Source organism: Triturus cristatus, chromosome 2_2 (genome assembly GCF_964204655.1).
Source record: "Triturus cristatus chromosome 2_2, aTriCri1.1, whole genome shotgun sequence".
NCBI lineage: Eukaryota > Metazoa > Chordata > Amphibia > Caudata > Salamandridae > Triturus > Triturus cristatus.
The window spans coordinates 30,658,789-30,673,198 of NC_140582.1; the positions used below are offsets into that span (position 1 = coordinate 30,658,789).

General features: G+C 42.3%; 1 protein-coding gene across 2 annotated transcripts in view; it reads right to left on the bottom strand.

The window, feature by feature from the left end:
* Window positions 1–7,045: 7,045 nt before the first annotated feature.
* Window positions 7,046–14,410, bottom strand: part of SEPTIN11 (septin 11) — a 614,181-nt gene continuing 606,816 nt past the window's right edge. The window contains exon 10 of one of the 2 annotated variants that reach the window (XM_085640963.1): window positions 7,046–8,337. In XM_085640963.1, coding sequence (XP_085497089.1) covers window positions 8,322–8,337 — 16 coding nt within the window. In that variant the 3' untranslated portion in view covers window positions 7,046–8,321. The remainder of the gene's footprint in view (window positions 8,338–14,410) is intronic. The other variant, XM_085640961.1, reaches the window with a different exon arrangement.

A 14,410-nucleotide genomic window follows, 5' to 3' on the forward strand; every position in this document is an offset into this window, starting at 1 on the left:
AAACACGACCAGTTAATAGACTGACCAGTCTCTATGTTCTTTACATTGTCGTTGGGAGACTAGTCTCTGCATGTTCTATAAATGGTCATAAGGAGACTGATGCAAGGTGGAAGGGAGAAGATCGCTTTCTGGGTCTTATATAATTCAAAATTCAGTTAGAGTACCATCTCTCTAAGTTGTCACATAATACAAGACAGTGTTATTGTATATTGGTTGAACATATTCATTCTATAACAGTTACATTTTCAATAAATAAACAGAAAAACGCATACCTTAAGTTTCTAGTATTTCCTGTCTCCTTAAAGTTTCAAAAGATTCCAAAGAATTCCTAGGGTGCAGTGTATTGCCCTTACACCCATAATTCCTATGAAAGAATGCAATATCTAATATCAGACTACAATATCTCTAAAAGCCAATTCCCAACATATCCTGGAACTGAACAGGCGAAACAAGTTTGAAAATATATTTGAAAATTCGTAAGGCGACAAGAGTGTATCAATCAGGCGATGCCACTGAGGGGCGACGCGTACCATATTCCTGATAGCATCATCATTTGATGGTAACAAGTATACAGTGATTATCAATATTCAATCAAAACCATAACCACCCGAAGGACCACATCTCCCATCATTCACCGTGTCACGTCAAATAATCAATTAGAGCCATATCACAAGTAAATTTTCTTAGGAAAACCGCTACACTTAATACTAAATTATACATATTATAGGTAGACCGTCGCAGAGCCGCAACAGTAATGGAGATTGCTCCATTAGAGAGAGTACATTTAATGATAGAAGCCTGAACCGTTCATGCAAAAGTGTGCTACCCCGTATCTGTGGGATAGGTAGAAACGGGAAAGTCAAAACGACTCGACATTGGAATTTTAATTCTAGATAGAGTGGTAACAGGCAATAGTTTGATCACAATCATAAAGAGATTCTAAAGACGGGGACTAGACAGACAGAGCAATATGCCTGGATCCAGGCATGACCTTAGTGGTATGAATACCAGAGATTACAGGGGTGAAATTGAACGACAATTGGGGGACACTGACTGTTATGGAAAGCTTGACCACAATCCCACGCAAGACCTTCTCATTGAGATCAATTTGAAATTAAGAGAATGGAGAGACATGGGTCTGATTAGTGAGCAGGAATTCAGGTATCTTAAAGTAGATAATCCCAAATTTCCTTGTATGTATATCTTCCCCAAAGTTCACAAAGAAGGAGATTTTCCCCCAGGAAGACCTATTATCTCCGGTATTGGCTCAGCGACTGAAAAGATTTCTGAACATATTGACCTTAAAAGCAAACATGTCCTGGACCTTCCCTCATATATCCAGGATAGTAAAGACATCCTGATTACAATTCAAAATTTTGATTGTTCTGATGAACTCATCTTTGTAACCTTTGATGTTACCAGCTTATACACATGCATTCAGCATGAGCATGGCCTAAAGGCTGCTGAATTCTATCTTGACAGAGAGAGATCTTATGGATCAAAATCAGATGATTATTGAGATGATGAAACTAGTCCTCAATAGGAACTACTTCCTATATGATGGCACGTGGTACCATCAGAAGAGAGGTACAGCCATGGGTTTCATGTTTGCCCCCTCTCATGCCTGTCTCTTTATGGAATGGTATGAGAGGGGGCATGTGTGGAACAAATGTGCCTCCCCCTGGACTGAATTTATCGTGTTCTGGGGGAGGTATATTGATGATATTATCTGCCTATGGTCTGGTACTGTGTCACAGCTCTGGGACTATTTTGAATACCTCAATATCAACCCATATAATGTCAAACTAACAATGGAATACAGCAAGGAGAGTATTAACTTTCAGGATCTTCATTTCTATATACATGATGGGCAGATCCATAGTACCTTGTATTGCTCGATACTACTTTAAGATACCTAAATTCCTGCTCACTAATCAGACCCATGTCTCTCCATTCTCTTAATTTCAAATTGATCTCAATGATAAGGTCTTGCGTGGGATTGTGGTCAAGCTTTCCATAACAGTCACTGTCCCCCAATTGTCGTTCAATTTCACCCCTGCAATCTCTGGTATTCATACCACTAAGGTCATGCCTGGATCCCGGCATATCGCTCTGTCTGTCTAGTCCCCCGTCTTTAGAATCTCTTTATGATTGTGATCAAACTATTGCCTGTTACCGCTCTATCTAGAACTAAAATTCCAATGTCGAGTCGTTTTGACTTTCCCGTTTCTACCTATCCCAAAGACACGGGGTAACACACTTTTGCCTGAACGGTTCAGGCTTCTATCGTTAAATGTACTCTCTCTAATGGAGCAATCGCCATTACTGTTGCGGCTCTACGACAGTCTACCTATAATGTGTATAATTTAGTATTAAGTGTAGCGGTTTTCTTGAGAAGATTTACTTGTGATATGGCTCTAATTGATTATTTGATGCGACACGGTCTATGATGGGACATGTGGTCCTTTGGGCGGTTATGGTTTTGATTGAATATTGATAATCACTGTATACTTGTTACCATCAAATGATGATACTATCAGGAATATGGTACGCGTCGCCCCCCCAGTGGCATCGCCTGATTGATACATGCTTGTCGCCTTACGAATTTTCTAATATATTTTTTAACTTGTTTCGTCTGTTCAGTTCCAGGATATGTTGGGAATTGGCTTTTAGAGATTGTAGTCTAATATCAGATATTGAATTGTTTCATAGGAATTATCGGTGTAAGGGCAATACACTGCACCCTAGGAATTCTTTGGAATCTTTTGAAACTTTAAGGAGACAGGAAATACTAGAAACTTAAGGAATGCGTTTTTCTGTTTATTTATTGAAAATGTAACTGTTATAGAATGAATATGTTCAACCAATATACAATAACACTGTCTTGAATTATGTGACAACTTAGAGAGATGGTACTCTAGCTGAATTTTGAATTATATAAGACCCAGAAAGCGATCTTCTCCCTTCCACCTTGCATCAGTCTCCTTATGACCATTTATAGAACATGCAGAGACTAGTCTCCCAACGACAATGTAAAGAACATAGAGATTGGTCAGTCTATTAACTGGTCATGTTTATTAGTTTGAGATAAGTTTTATTAATTTTTGGAAATGTGTGTATAATGGAACTAGGGGTATGTGAAGTATGCCTCTTTAAAAAGGAAATATTGGAAAGGTATATCTCTGGATATACAAAAATTGAACACTGATAATAGTCCAGAACACTCCTCTCTATTCTTGCTCATACAAACTGCAGATACCTTTGCTTAGGTGCAATTGTATGACTTGCCATCCAATCTAATATATCACTTAGTGATGAAATGTCTGACGGTTACTTCTTGATTGTGTTTATGTTGGCTTTTTTTAAGATAATGTTTTTTAGTCTGTCTGTCTGCTCTGTTAGCCCTGTGTTTTATGAATTGAATGTAATATATATGTTGTCTTGTCATGTTGCAGCCCTGATGAAGTTCCCCTTGCGGGAATGAAACGCGTTGGCTGGATATTTTTTATCAGATGAACTTTCTAACAATTGAAATAAAGAAGATATTTATTTATAACTACCTGCCTCTTGGACTTTCTGAACTGTGCACCCCCATCTATCTTCAATCTTTGATGATCTGGAACACAGTGACGCTGCTCAACGGCTGGCGCCTGGGGTTGATTGCACGACCATTATTGTTTTTGGAACTGGTGAGGTGCGGCAAGAGAGGCCCGCCGTTGTTGCAATTACAAAATCTTACCTGATTCCAAGTTAGGCTCTCATGTTTATTGGGTGTGGTATTCCAACCAGAGGCCCGGTTGGTTGTGCAGCTTTCTAAGCAGATTTCCGCATATGTTGCTGTTACTAGAGAACCCAGTCAGAAGTGTCCCTCTGTTCAAGCGAACCACTGTGGCCCTCTCCACAGACACTTGGGATATGGCTGGTCTTGACCTGGACTCTCTGACAACCCAGGCCAGTGAAGGAATCCCTCAGTCCTCAAATTTGATTATTTTTGCCCTTGGGACATTTGCATTATCAATAATTCATAGGCAATAAGGTAGGTTAGCCCAACAATAGAGCCTCCAGAATTTACTACCTCCAGGTCATTTTCTTCAGTGGTTGAGCCGATTTGTACCTGGGCAAAGGAATGCTGTGAATAGGAGGCAGGCGTACAATTTATTCAAAGTGTTACCCTCCTCTCTGGGGCTTCATTGCTCCTAGGAGATGTGTGCTGTCTAGTAACTGCAATTTGGGAGTTCCAGCTCTGGATATGTTTGTGAGAAGGGGCAATGCATTGCTTTACCGGTTCAGCTTTATTGCTTCCTGGATCTGTGGTGTAATGCAAAATGATGCCCCCCATGCAGATTGTGAAGAGGGGCCCCAGAATCTTCCCATATCTCACAGATATTCAGTGCCTAGGATTGAACGTGGGCCCCTGTCCTGCATAGTGAAATGAGGGCTGTAGACACTTCGTTGTAATGGCCGCCAGCCTTCCAGTGTGCCTTTCTTCCCTTTTCCCCAGGTTCACCAGCCTCAGCTAAGTGTCAGGGGTGCAGATGTGGAAGAGATCTTGATTGTTCCCATCTAGAGTTGGAAGGGGCAGTTTCTCAACTATGCCAGCTTCTAGAAACCCACAAATGGGTTCCAGAGTGCCTCTCTCACGTCAGATCCCCATTCTTCCCTCTGAGATTTCTAAAAGACTGCATCTCCTAGTTGGAAGTTATGAGGCTGGAGACCCAAGCAGCAGTGGTTGTCCTGTATTTTAGCTTTGGTTGTTCGGGCCTCCAGACACCCTGCACCCATAAAGGTTAAGATCAGTACTGAGCATGTTTTAGAACTTGGAGCAATGGAAGGGGTTTACACCCTTGGGGTAGAGGAGTTGGCCTAACAGCTAGGGCGCTCGACCTCGGACCTGGGGAACTGGGTTCGAGTCTCGGTAATGACGCTGAACATCCTGTGATTCTGGGCAAATCACTTAATCTCCCCAGTGCCTAACAAAACAAAAATGAATGTGTGTCCTCATGTAACGTAACTGGTGCTATGTAAAGCGCTCTGATACTTGATTGGATTCGGGTCAAGTTCGCGCTATATAAAACTCTGCAAAGAAAAAAAAAAAAGCTTGTGAGCATTTCAGATCCATCTTTTTCTGAAGAAGTACTTCAAAATCTGTTTGCCATTATTGACAATCACATGGTCATTCAACCTGATTTGAATATTCAGAAGCTACATTTTCCTGGGGGGGGCCATATAGCGCTTTGTAATTTTAATTCCCAGTTCCGATTCTCGAAGTTCAGAATGAGGATTAGCCTAGTTTTCATTCAACTGCATGGAAAAACAGCATATTCTCCTCCTTTCTGACCTTTGAAAGTTTAAATCAAGACCTCTTTTGACACATGCAACTTTTGCCAGGTTTTACAGGGCGAAAGGTGCAGAGAAAACAAAATTGCAGGTCTGAGCCCAATTTGCGCTGAGCTAATGTGGCAAAAAGATTGTTTGCCCATATAGTCACTTTCCTTTGCACCTGGAATGAACTTGTGAATGTACACAGCCTTGAGCTCCTTGCCTTAATTTGTTTTCCCCAGGCAGGAGAAATTGGGTGGGCCAGCTAACTTACTATTGTAACTCCAATCTTTGAATATTTATGAAAGGCACAGCTTCCCCCAAAATTGTCCAAAAGGCTTGTTTAATATTTTAACCTCAGTCTTGGAATATATTAGGGAAACTTCAAAAACCTTCCTGATGGTGTGACCTAGATTTGACATGTAATATACCGTCTCAGTGCAATTGGCACTGCTACTGCCCAGACGGCGCAGCTAAAGGCAAAAAAACACCTGCTGATACTGTACAATTCAGGGGATCACCGTCTTGATCTTTGGAGAACTCTGGGTTAGGTTAAATTTGTTACAGGCCTTGGTTTCCTGTTTGGTGGAGGATTTCTCGGGTCCAGTCGCATAGAAACACCTCTAGCTCCATTCTGGATATGTCTTTGGTGCGTGTCTCTCTCCTAGGTATGCCCCTAGTCACATCTCCACAATTGCTTTCTTTAAGGTTTTGCTTTGAGTGGCCCTCACTGCAGCCTACCGACAGGGATAGCTGGGTTTACCAAATTCAAAGGCTCCTTTTCTGTGTGTTTTTTGTGATTGCTTTCTAGTGTTACGTGGTCCTTGTTCATCTCTCAAGTAGCCTATTTCCATAATAAGAAAGAGGGAATGCTTTTGGTATTATTTTCTGAGGTGGCATCTCTAGCCGAGGCTCGCCTCCATGGTTTAGAAAATTGTATGCCGGGCGTGATTCGCTTGACTCGCACTGATGAGATTCCTTTCTCGTTGGCGAACTGTGATTCTGCTCGTCAGGGTTTCAAGCCTTTCACTTCTACCTTGCATAGTTAGCACTGAGCTGGTATATCTGCAGCCAATATTTTGGAGGAATGTGTCAGGTCTGAGGATTTTGTTGGCAGCTCCACTTGCCCAGGTGCATGAGTGTGTCTCTGCAGGATATCTGAGATTTGGCTTTATGGAGTTCAAAACAATACTGAAAAATGAATCCGTAAGGATGAAGTTGGAGTGAGTCAGGGCAGAAGTTAAAGCTCAAATGTCTTTATCCATTGCTACAGCGTAGGGGGAGTTTCTATTATTAGACTTTGCCTTCAGTATATCAAGTCTGCACTGGCTTTGTGTGTGGTGGGTGTTGGGAAGGCACATACGTTGAGTTGGGTGCATGCTAATACTAATGGACTGGAATGAAAAGATGATGATGATATAGTCCCTCAGTTACTTGCTGCCAATCTTAGAACTGTCGATGCATCGTAATTGTCCTTGTACTTCCTAAGCTAAGCTCCCTCCTATTCGTGGCTTATGGTGTTGTCTTTTAGCAGCTTGGGGAGTGTAACAGGATGAGTGGTGGCATCGTTTCTCGCTTATAGGGCGCATGATCTTGGCGGTGGAGTATACTCTTGCGAGGAACGACTTTGAATTGGGAAGGTAGTGGGGTGCATGTCTGACCCTTACACACACTTCACATTACCAAAGGAGCGGGTTGAAGAAAATGGATTGAAAATATTGACATTATCTTCAAGTAATTGATTTATTACTTTTTATTCGTGCATGCATTTTGCCGTTTAAGCATTGAGATCTTGTGAGTGGATCTGGGGAGAGTGAGTGAGGGGCATAAGAGCAGGACGAGGTATATTTCTTAGTTTTCTTCGGCTAATAGTCACAGATTCCAACAAACAGTTCCAGCTGACATGCAGCACAATATAGGAATGAGCAAGGAATACAATTGTACATTTGAATTGAAGTCAAGTCGATGAGCGAGTTCTCTTCTCAATTATACATGTGCGGGATGTTTGGAAACCCATGCTGCCATATTAATACAAGGTCTCCAAACACAATCCTGCTGGCCCGAAGGGGCAGCCTCCTGGTTTGTTCGTAGATCAGACCTACCCTGTCACCCACAAAAGGCTGATATGTTCAGTGAACCTACTTTACATTTTAAGAATTTCATTGAAATAAATATAGTTAGGAAATCGTAACTAAGTTAAAATAAAGCACGTTAGTGCAACAGGAAATGTAGGTGAGAAGTAAACTTGTCTCCCCACAACCGTCTTTGGCAGCAGTGGAGTACTGTGGTAAAAATATCCTTGGATTGTAACCACTATTTTGGCACTTGTAAACCTACACAGACAACCGTAGATACTGATAAAATGTACTCATTATAAAGATACATTGAATTATTCTGTAAAAGTCATCAATCATTTTCCAAAATAAATACTATAGCATTACAGTTAATAGAACACTGGACACAGACAGGCCTATCATCAAAAATGGACAGTGCATACTTCAACATCAAAGTGCAAATTCCTCGTATGCAACACACAGAATACAATAGCAAATCCAGTCACCTCGACAATGGAGCATTGCTACAAACAATTCATTCCAATGTAGATCAAATAGAGGGCTAGCCAAGCAAAGATGCAGCAGATAAACGACATCAGGTTGTTAACAGGCCGTTCTGCAAACAGTACTTTTTGCCAAGAGATCATGCAGTGGACACTGCACGTCGCCATCTTGGAACGCAGACAGTTTGGCGCGCTGAAAAACAATACTTTCCTGGTGAGGGTTATTTTCTGTACGATGCGTATAGGTGTTTGCATTGGTGGAAATCAGTGACCAGGCAGGCATCGGTCCAAACGTACACTAGGGTCATTTCTGGTCTACAGAGATCAAGACAGTTCTGTTGAAGAGTAGGGTGCAGCGCTTGTCAAAAGATGCCACGTTTTGATAAAGCTGTATTTCTGATGTGCAAATATCCGTAGCAAGAGAGGAGAGCTGGCAACAGGAAGGTTACATAAAGAAGAAGCTACAGAAATGAAAAAGAAGGAAAGAAAGACGAAACGGATTCAATAAAGAAAAAGACTGCAATCGTAATCAGTGACAAAAATACAGAAGCAATAGATATTTTCATGGGTGAAGATGGAGTAGTTAGAGTGACGTGGACAGTTGATGTGATTAAAGTTTCTCGGGTAGTTCACACAGGACTCAAATGACTGCTGTGACCATCCCAGCACTCTGGCCAGTCCCTGCTGGGACGCTTAAAGGGATGGTTGGGCTGACCCATTGCACTGTTCTCGCTGCACCGCCTTGAGAGGGCACACACCATTAGGGCAGCCCACGTGGTTCCCCTGAATAAAAGAAGCACCCAAGCTTCTACAAAGTAACAAGCGATTGGTTACATAGTGTTGTAACACGTCCAAGCACTCTGGCCAGTCCCCGCTGGGACGCTTTAAGGGATGGTTGGGCTGTCATGACCCATTGCACTGTTCTCACTGCACCGCCTTGAGAGGGCCCACACCATTAGGGCAGCCCACGTGGTTCCCCTGAATAAAAGAAGCACCCAAGCTTCTACAAAGTAACAAGCGATTGGTTACATAGTGCTGTAACACGTCCAAGCACTCTGGCCAGTCCCCGCTGGGACGCTTTAAGGGATGGTTGGCCTGTCATGACCCATTGCACTGTTCTCGCTGCACCGCCTTGAGAGGGCACACACCATTAGGGCAGCCCACGTGGTTCCCCTGAATAAAAGAAGCACCCTTCTACAAAGTAACAAGGGATTGTTTACATAGTGCTGTAACACGCGCATGCTCATGGACATCAAAGACTTCCTACCCGCTTGGACTTCGCGCGGGACCAAAAAAGTATGAACGATGAAGGGAGTAGCACGGCTTCCATTTAGCTCTGAAGCAGCTAGCTCTCTATTCTTAAGCGCTGTAGGGCCAGCCTGGATACTCCAGCCCCTACTGCTGTGAGTAGGGTGTGTGTGTGTGTGTGTGTATGTGGGGGAGTGCATTGTGGGAATCAGTCACGGCAACACACTGGTGACAATGCTTACATTGAATTAGGACATGCATGACATTTCATTCTGGGTGCTGTACATGTAAGTACTGGCATGATTGTCAGTGGTGCTTTACTAACCAGGACAATCTGCATACTAGCATTGCCATGCTGCTTTACATTCAACAATGTCAGTTTTTCCATCTCCGTGATGCTTTACACACCAGACCAATGGGGTTACTGGCTGGCAAGGCAGTGGTGCTTAAAATACCTCGACAATGTAGTTTGTGGCCTGGCAGAGATATTGCATCTAGTTGTAATGTAGATATATGCAGGGCAATGGTCAGTTTTCATTCTGAATAGACCCAAGCATCATCGCAGGGTCAGGACTGTGCCGTATAATAAGTAACATGTACAACTCCTAGCACCCTGGATAGTGAGTCTTTCAATACAAGTAGTCCCTGGTACAGTAAACATCGATGGGCATTACAGACTGAAACGCTGGTATGTTCTCTGCATAGGATTATGATATGGCGATTCGCTCCGACATTGACAGCAGATCCCGTGGCTCAAATACCTGCCAGAATTTTGTACCCGCCACATTTCTTTTCAATTTGGGTAATACATCTTCTGACAGAACTGATCTCAATTTTCGTTATTTACTTTTCTAATTTAACGTACATCATATGGCCTTTTAGTCCATACATTCGTAAAATTGTACTTTACAATGTTCCAATAAGGGCCATTCTTGTGAACATTAAGTGGGTGGTTAGGAACCCCACCTAAATTGCCCTGTTTTAGGGTGTGTTTGCTCGCTTCTACAGTGCAATATGGATGATTTGAAACTTTTTGTCAGGCCAAAATGAATGCAATACCAGAGGCCTCACCGGTGAAGTAAAGTTACAAAATGGATCACTAGACAACTGTGTGCATCACACAGTCAATTATAGCCCGGATGATACTGGCACGTCTGAGTTTTGTGGTAGGACAGCAGTTATATAAAGAAAAGTGAAAAGTCTACAGCACTGATTTGCTAAGTACAGTTATGAGTGAGCAATTAAGCCAATCAATCGCCCCTATGGGTCATATTTATCTTAGAGTTGCATCGCTTTTACACCACACAGCAGGGCGCAAAATTGACGCAATCCTTAAGTTTGATTTATCAAGCTATGCAAGGCTACATTGCGTGGCTTGATAAATCCAGGATAATGCAACATAAATGGCTGTGTTGTATTACTCTGCCCTGGGAAGGCGTTCCATGGGTGGAGACTGGGTGTTCTCAACGCATCGATCCATGGATTCTGAAGCATTCCCAGATTTACTAATATTGGTAGACCTGGGAGTGCGTCGGAATGCTACGCCTACCCAGGGGAGGCGTAACAAGGAGAAATATCTTTATTTCTACTATTTTTGTCCTCTTTCTGTGTGTACTGCATTCTGCAACAAAGACGAAAATGTCTCTCAGGATTGCTTTTGTGCAGGAAGGTGCTCCATTTGGCACAAAAACAATCCTGCTTACAACAAAAGCACCCTTGCACCATGATGCCAGGGTGCCTGCGTTGGTGCTAGGCAGCACATTGATTGCCAGTGCGGAGAATATATTTTGATGAGGACATTTATTTTGAACTATCAATAAACTTGAACTAAACTCGAACTACTGTGTGGCAAGACGTGTGGCAAAGTTTTTTGTAACTTTTGATCCGTTTAAGCGAGAACATTTTTTTGTTGTTAAACTGCAAATTATGCAGACCATGATAGTTTATGTTGCATGTGTGGCACATCCATAATCATACAGAAAATACTGGGGCACAGAACCACATAATTCCACTTCACTTGGCCATATCCCTGCAGGAAGGGTCCTTTCTGCGTGGTGGCTGGGGAAGATATTTTACAGCTGGATGTTTTTCTAATGCTTAGGGATATGCTTTTGTTAGTAAGCTGTCTTGTAGCTAGAGAGGAGTTGTTATGTGGGCCTATGGGTGGATGAGCGTAAAAGCAAGGCACAGGGCTACGCAACAATTAGGTAGAAAACTCTACTGCTCTCATTGTTCCCACCCTGCGTGAACCCCGCAACCTGGAGCTTTGACCTGAGCATATTATGCGGATCAGGCTTTCAGCACAATGTGGTTTGGTTATGTAAGCAGTAAACCTCAGCTTGTTCTATCTTTTAGACTCATCTACCTCCTCCAAACCCATTTAGTTCCTTGAGTTTGGTGATTAGTCATTAGTCAGAAAGGCATAGAACCTAGGCCCTTCTATATCCTTACCTGGGAGCTATCCTTTGTGCCAGTCAAAGGGAGGAGATGAAGAGAAATGTTTACCCCCTACTCCCACTTGAGCTCGTCCAGTGTTAATGGGTGGTTAGCGCTAAGTTGCACCAAATGTACCTTACCCCGAGAGTGTTCCCCACTAAATGTGCTCCCAAAACCTTTAGCTCAAGGGGAACGGTGAATTCTTGATTGTTGCTTTTATCAGCTTATGCATTCCACCAATCGTTTGGTACTTTTTTTGTCAAGGATGCTGGGTTAAAGACAAAAAGTGCTGGAAAGGGAATATGGATTTACCCCAAATTGGAAACAGAACCAAGCAGTATTTCTTCGGCTTGGACACTAGTCAATGCAATTGACAATGTATTTAACACTCAGGAAAGAAATGATGACCAAGCAGACCTTTTCGACAGATTCAGCAGGAAGTAGAGAATCCTTCTGCCAACTGGTTCAAGTAAAATACTCGAAAACACTTGCAGATTCTTTGAGGCCACTAAGAGCCAGCCTTCAACTGCACCGGAAGCCTCTAGGTAGGAGTGTGAGCTTCACCCAAAACCCACTTGATTGTTGGACTACAGCTCAGCATGCTGGGTAAAAGAATATCACCTGGCCTCAATCACGGGTCTAGATGGAGTACACCTTTCACAGATCGTGAGCTTAGCTGTGGTACTGCACATCATTCCTTGAACAAAACTTGTTTTTTCATCATCTATTTGCACGAGACAAGCAAGGTTTCTGAAAATCACATAAAATATGGCTGGAGAAAAGAATCTCTGCAGTCATTCCAGCAACATGAGGAACTATTGAAATTCAGAAAAAAAATCTATTTAGGCCGTTCTTTCAAAGTTAAAACAAAGAAGATAATAGAGGCAACAACAAACTGTCAAATACCAAGATGTGACACTTACTGCTCAACACAGAAGAATCTCCTAACCACAGACTAAGGGAGTCATTTAGACCTTGGTGGGAGGTCCGCCTCGGTTCAAACCCCACCCAACCCATTGCAGTCTGGCTGCCCTATATAACGTTTTCTGTCCCACACTGGCAAATCATTTCTGCTAAAAGGGGTTCCACCGAATCAAAGGAACACTTTTGTCTGAAATTAATTTTGAGTAGGCTGCTAAACGACCAGCATTTATTATTTTTTTTCTCATAAACAACCTTCTAAAATGCAGGGAGCTTTCCTCCTACATGTGGGGGAGATAGTTGAATTTCCTTACCCAGTCCAACCATGCTTCATATGGCCGACATAGGTAAGCAAAATTTACTTCAAAAACAAATATAAATCTATCGGACCCTCTCAAAGCTACCAAACCTCTGAGGCCAGATTTACAAAGCACTTGCTTTGTCCTTGCATAATGCAAGCCAACACAAGGCAACGCAAGTGCTGAAGTGACATTTACAAAGCCACGCAAATCGATATTTGCATGGCTTTGCATCACTTTTCAGCCATAGAGTAATGCAACGCAGCACCCAGCGCTGCCTCGTATTACCCTGCGTCAGGTAGGCATTACATGGTTGGAGAATCGGTGTGCCTATGCATACAGTCATGTATTTTTACTCAAAGCCAGATTTACTAAGGTCAATAAACTTGGGCCTGTGCCAAAATGGCATACCTGTCCGAAAGAGGCGTAACAAGGAGAAAAATCTTTAATTCTCGTTATTTCCTCTTTCCACGTGTGCCACATTCTAGCAACACATGTAAAGAGGAATTTGCTTTTAATGATGGTTTTTGTACAAGAAAGTATCCCTTCCTGCACACAGCAATCCAGCCAGTAACGCAGTCACCCTCCACCATGGTACAAGGGTGCCTATGTTGGCACTAGGCTGCCTGAAGGGCTCCAGGGCTATATGAGAGAAGAAGTAGGCCATACCCTAAAAGATATAGGGGCATATTATCAAGGACGGCATTAAAAATTATCGCTGGTTTAGCGTCAGAAAACTGCCGCTAAAGCGGCGATAATGGCCTTGATTATATGCCCTTGTGATTTCCCATAGAAGCCCGGTTCACACCAGAGCCTGGGCTTCTATTGGAATTCTCCAGGGCATATTATCAAGCCCATTATCGCAGCTTTAACTGCAGTTTTCTGTAGTTAAACCCTGCGATAATTTTAATGCCGTCCTTGATAATATGCCCCCATAGTGCATTTCTGCTCTCTCCCTTTCACGCAACTCTTCATGAAAGGTTAGTAAATCTGCCCCCGGGTGACTAACTCATTCAGAGTATAGCCAGCCAAGGTCCGGCATGGCAAATTTCATCCAATTCTGTGTGAATGGCACCGGACAGCCAAAATCGCAATAGAGGGCCATATTACTAATTACCAGTTACATATTCGTTATTATTGTATGTTGTGGCAGTTAGCTTGAAATATGTGTTTTCTTCAAAGTGAAGCTAACAAGTCACACTGATTAAAACTAAAATGCTGAGGTTGTTTTTAATTTTAATGGCTGCAGTAATTGCCACATACTTTATATGCAGATTTCACAAGAAATGTATACAGTTCAACTGGATAAAAATAATACTGGCAGAGAATGTGCCATATCATTTAAATAACATTGCTTACTTGATTGAACTGTCACGAATGAATTTTTGGTTTTTATTTTAGTTTACAATGTTACCTTAACTGACATTTTCACCTAACTATAACATCATTTAACCTTTGGGTTTTTGGGTAAATTTCTGAGTTTTTTGTTTTAATGTGAAGTAAAATATTCTTACCAAGCCTAACTATAACATCTCCTTAACCTTTATTTTTTCTATGACTTTCTAAGGTTATCTCAACATAAGGTAATATGTTATTATCATCACTTCCCCTTCCCTCAACCCCCTCAGAC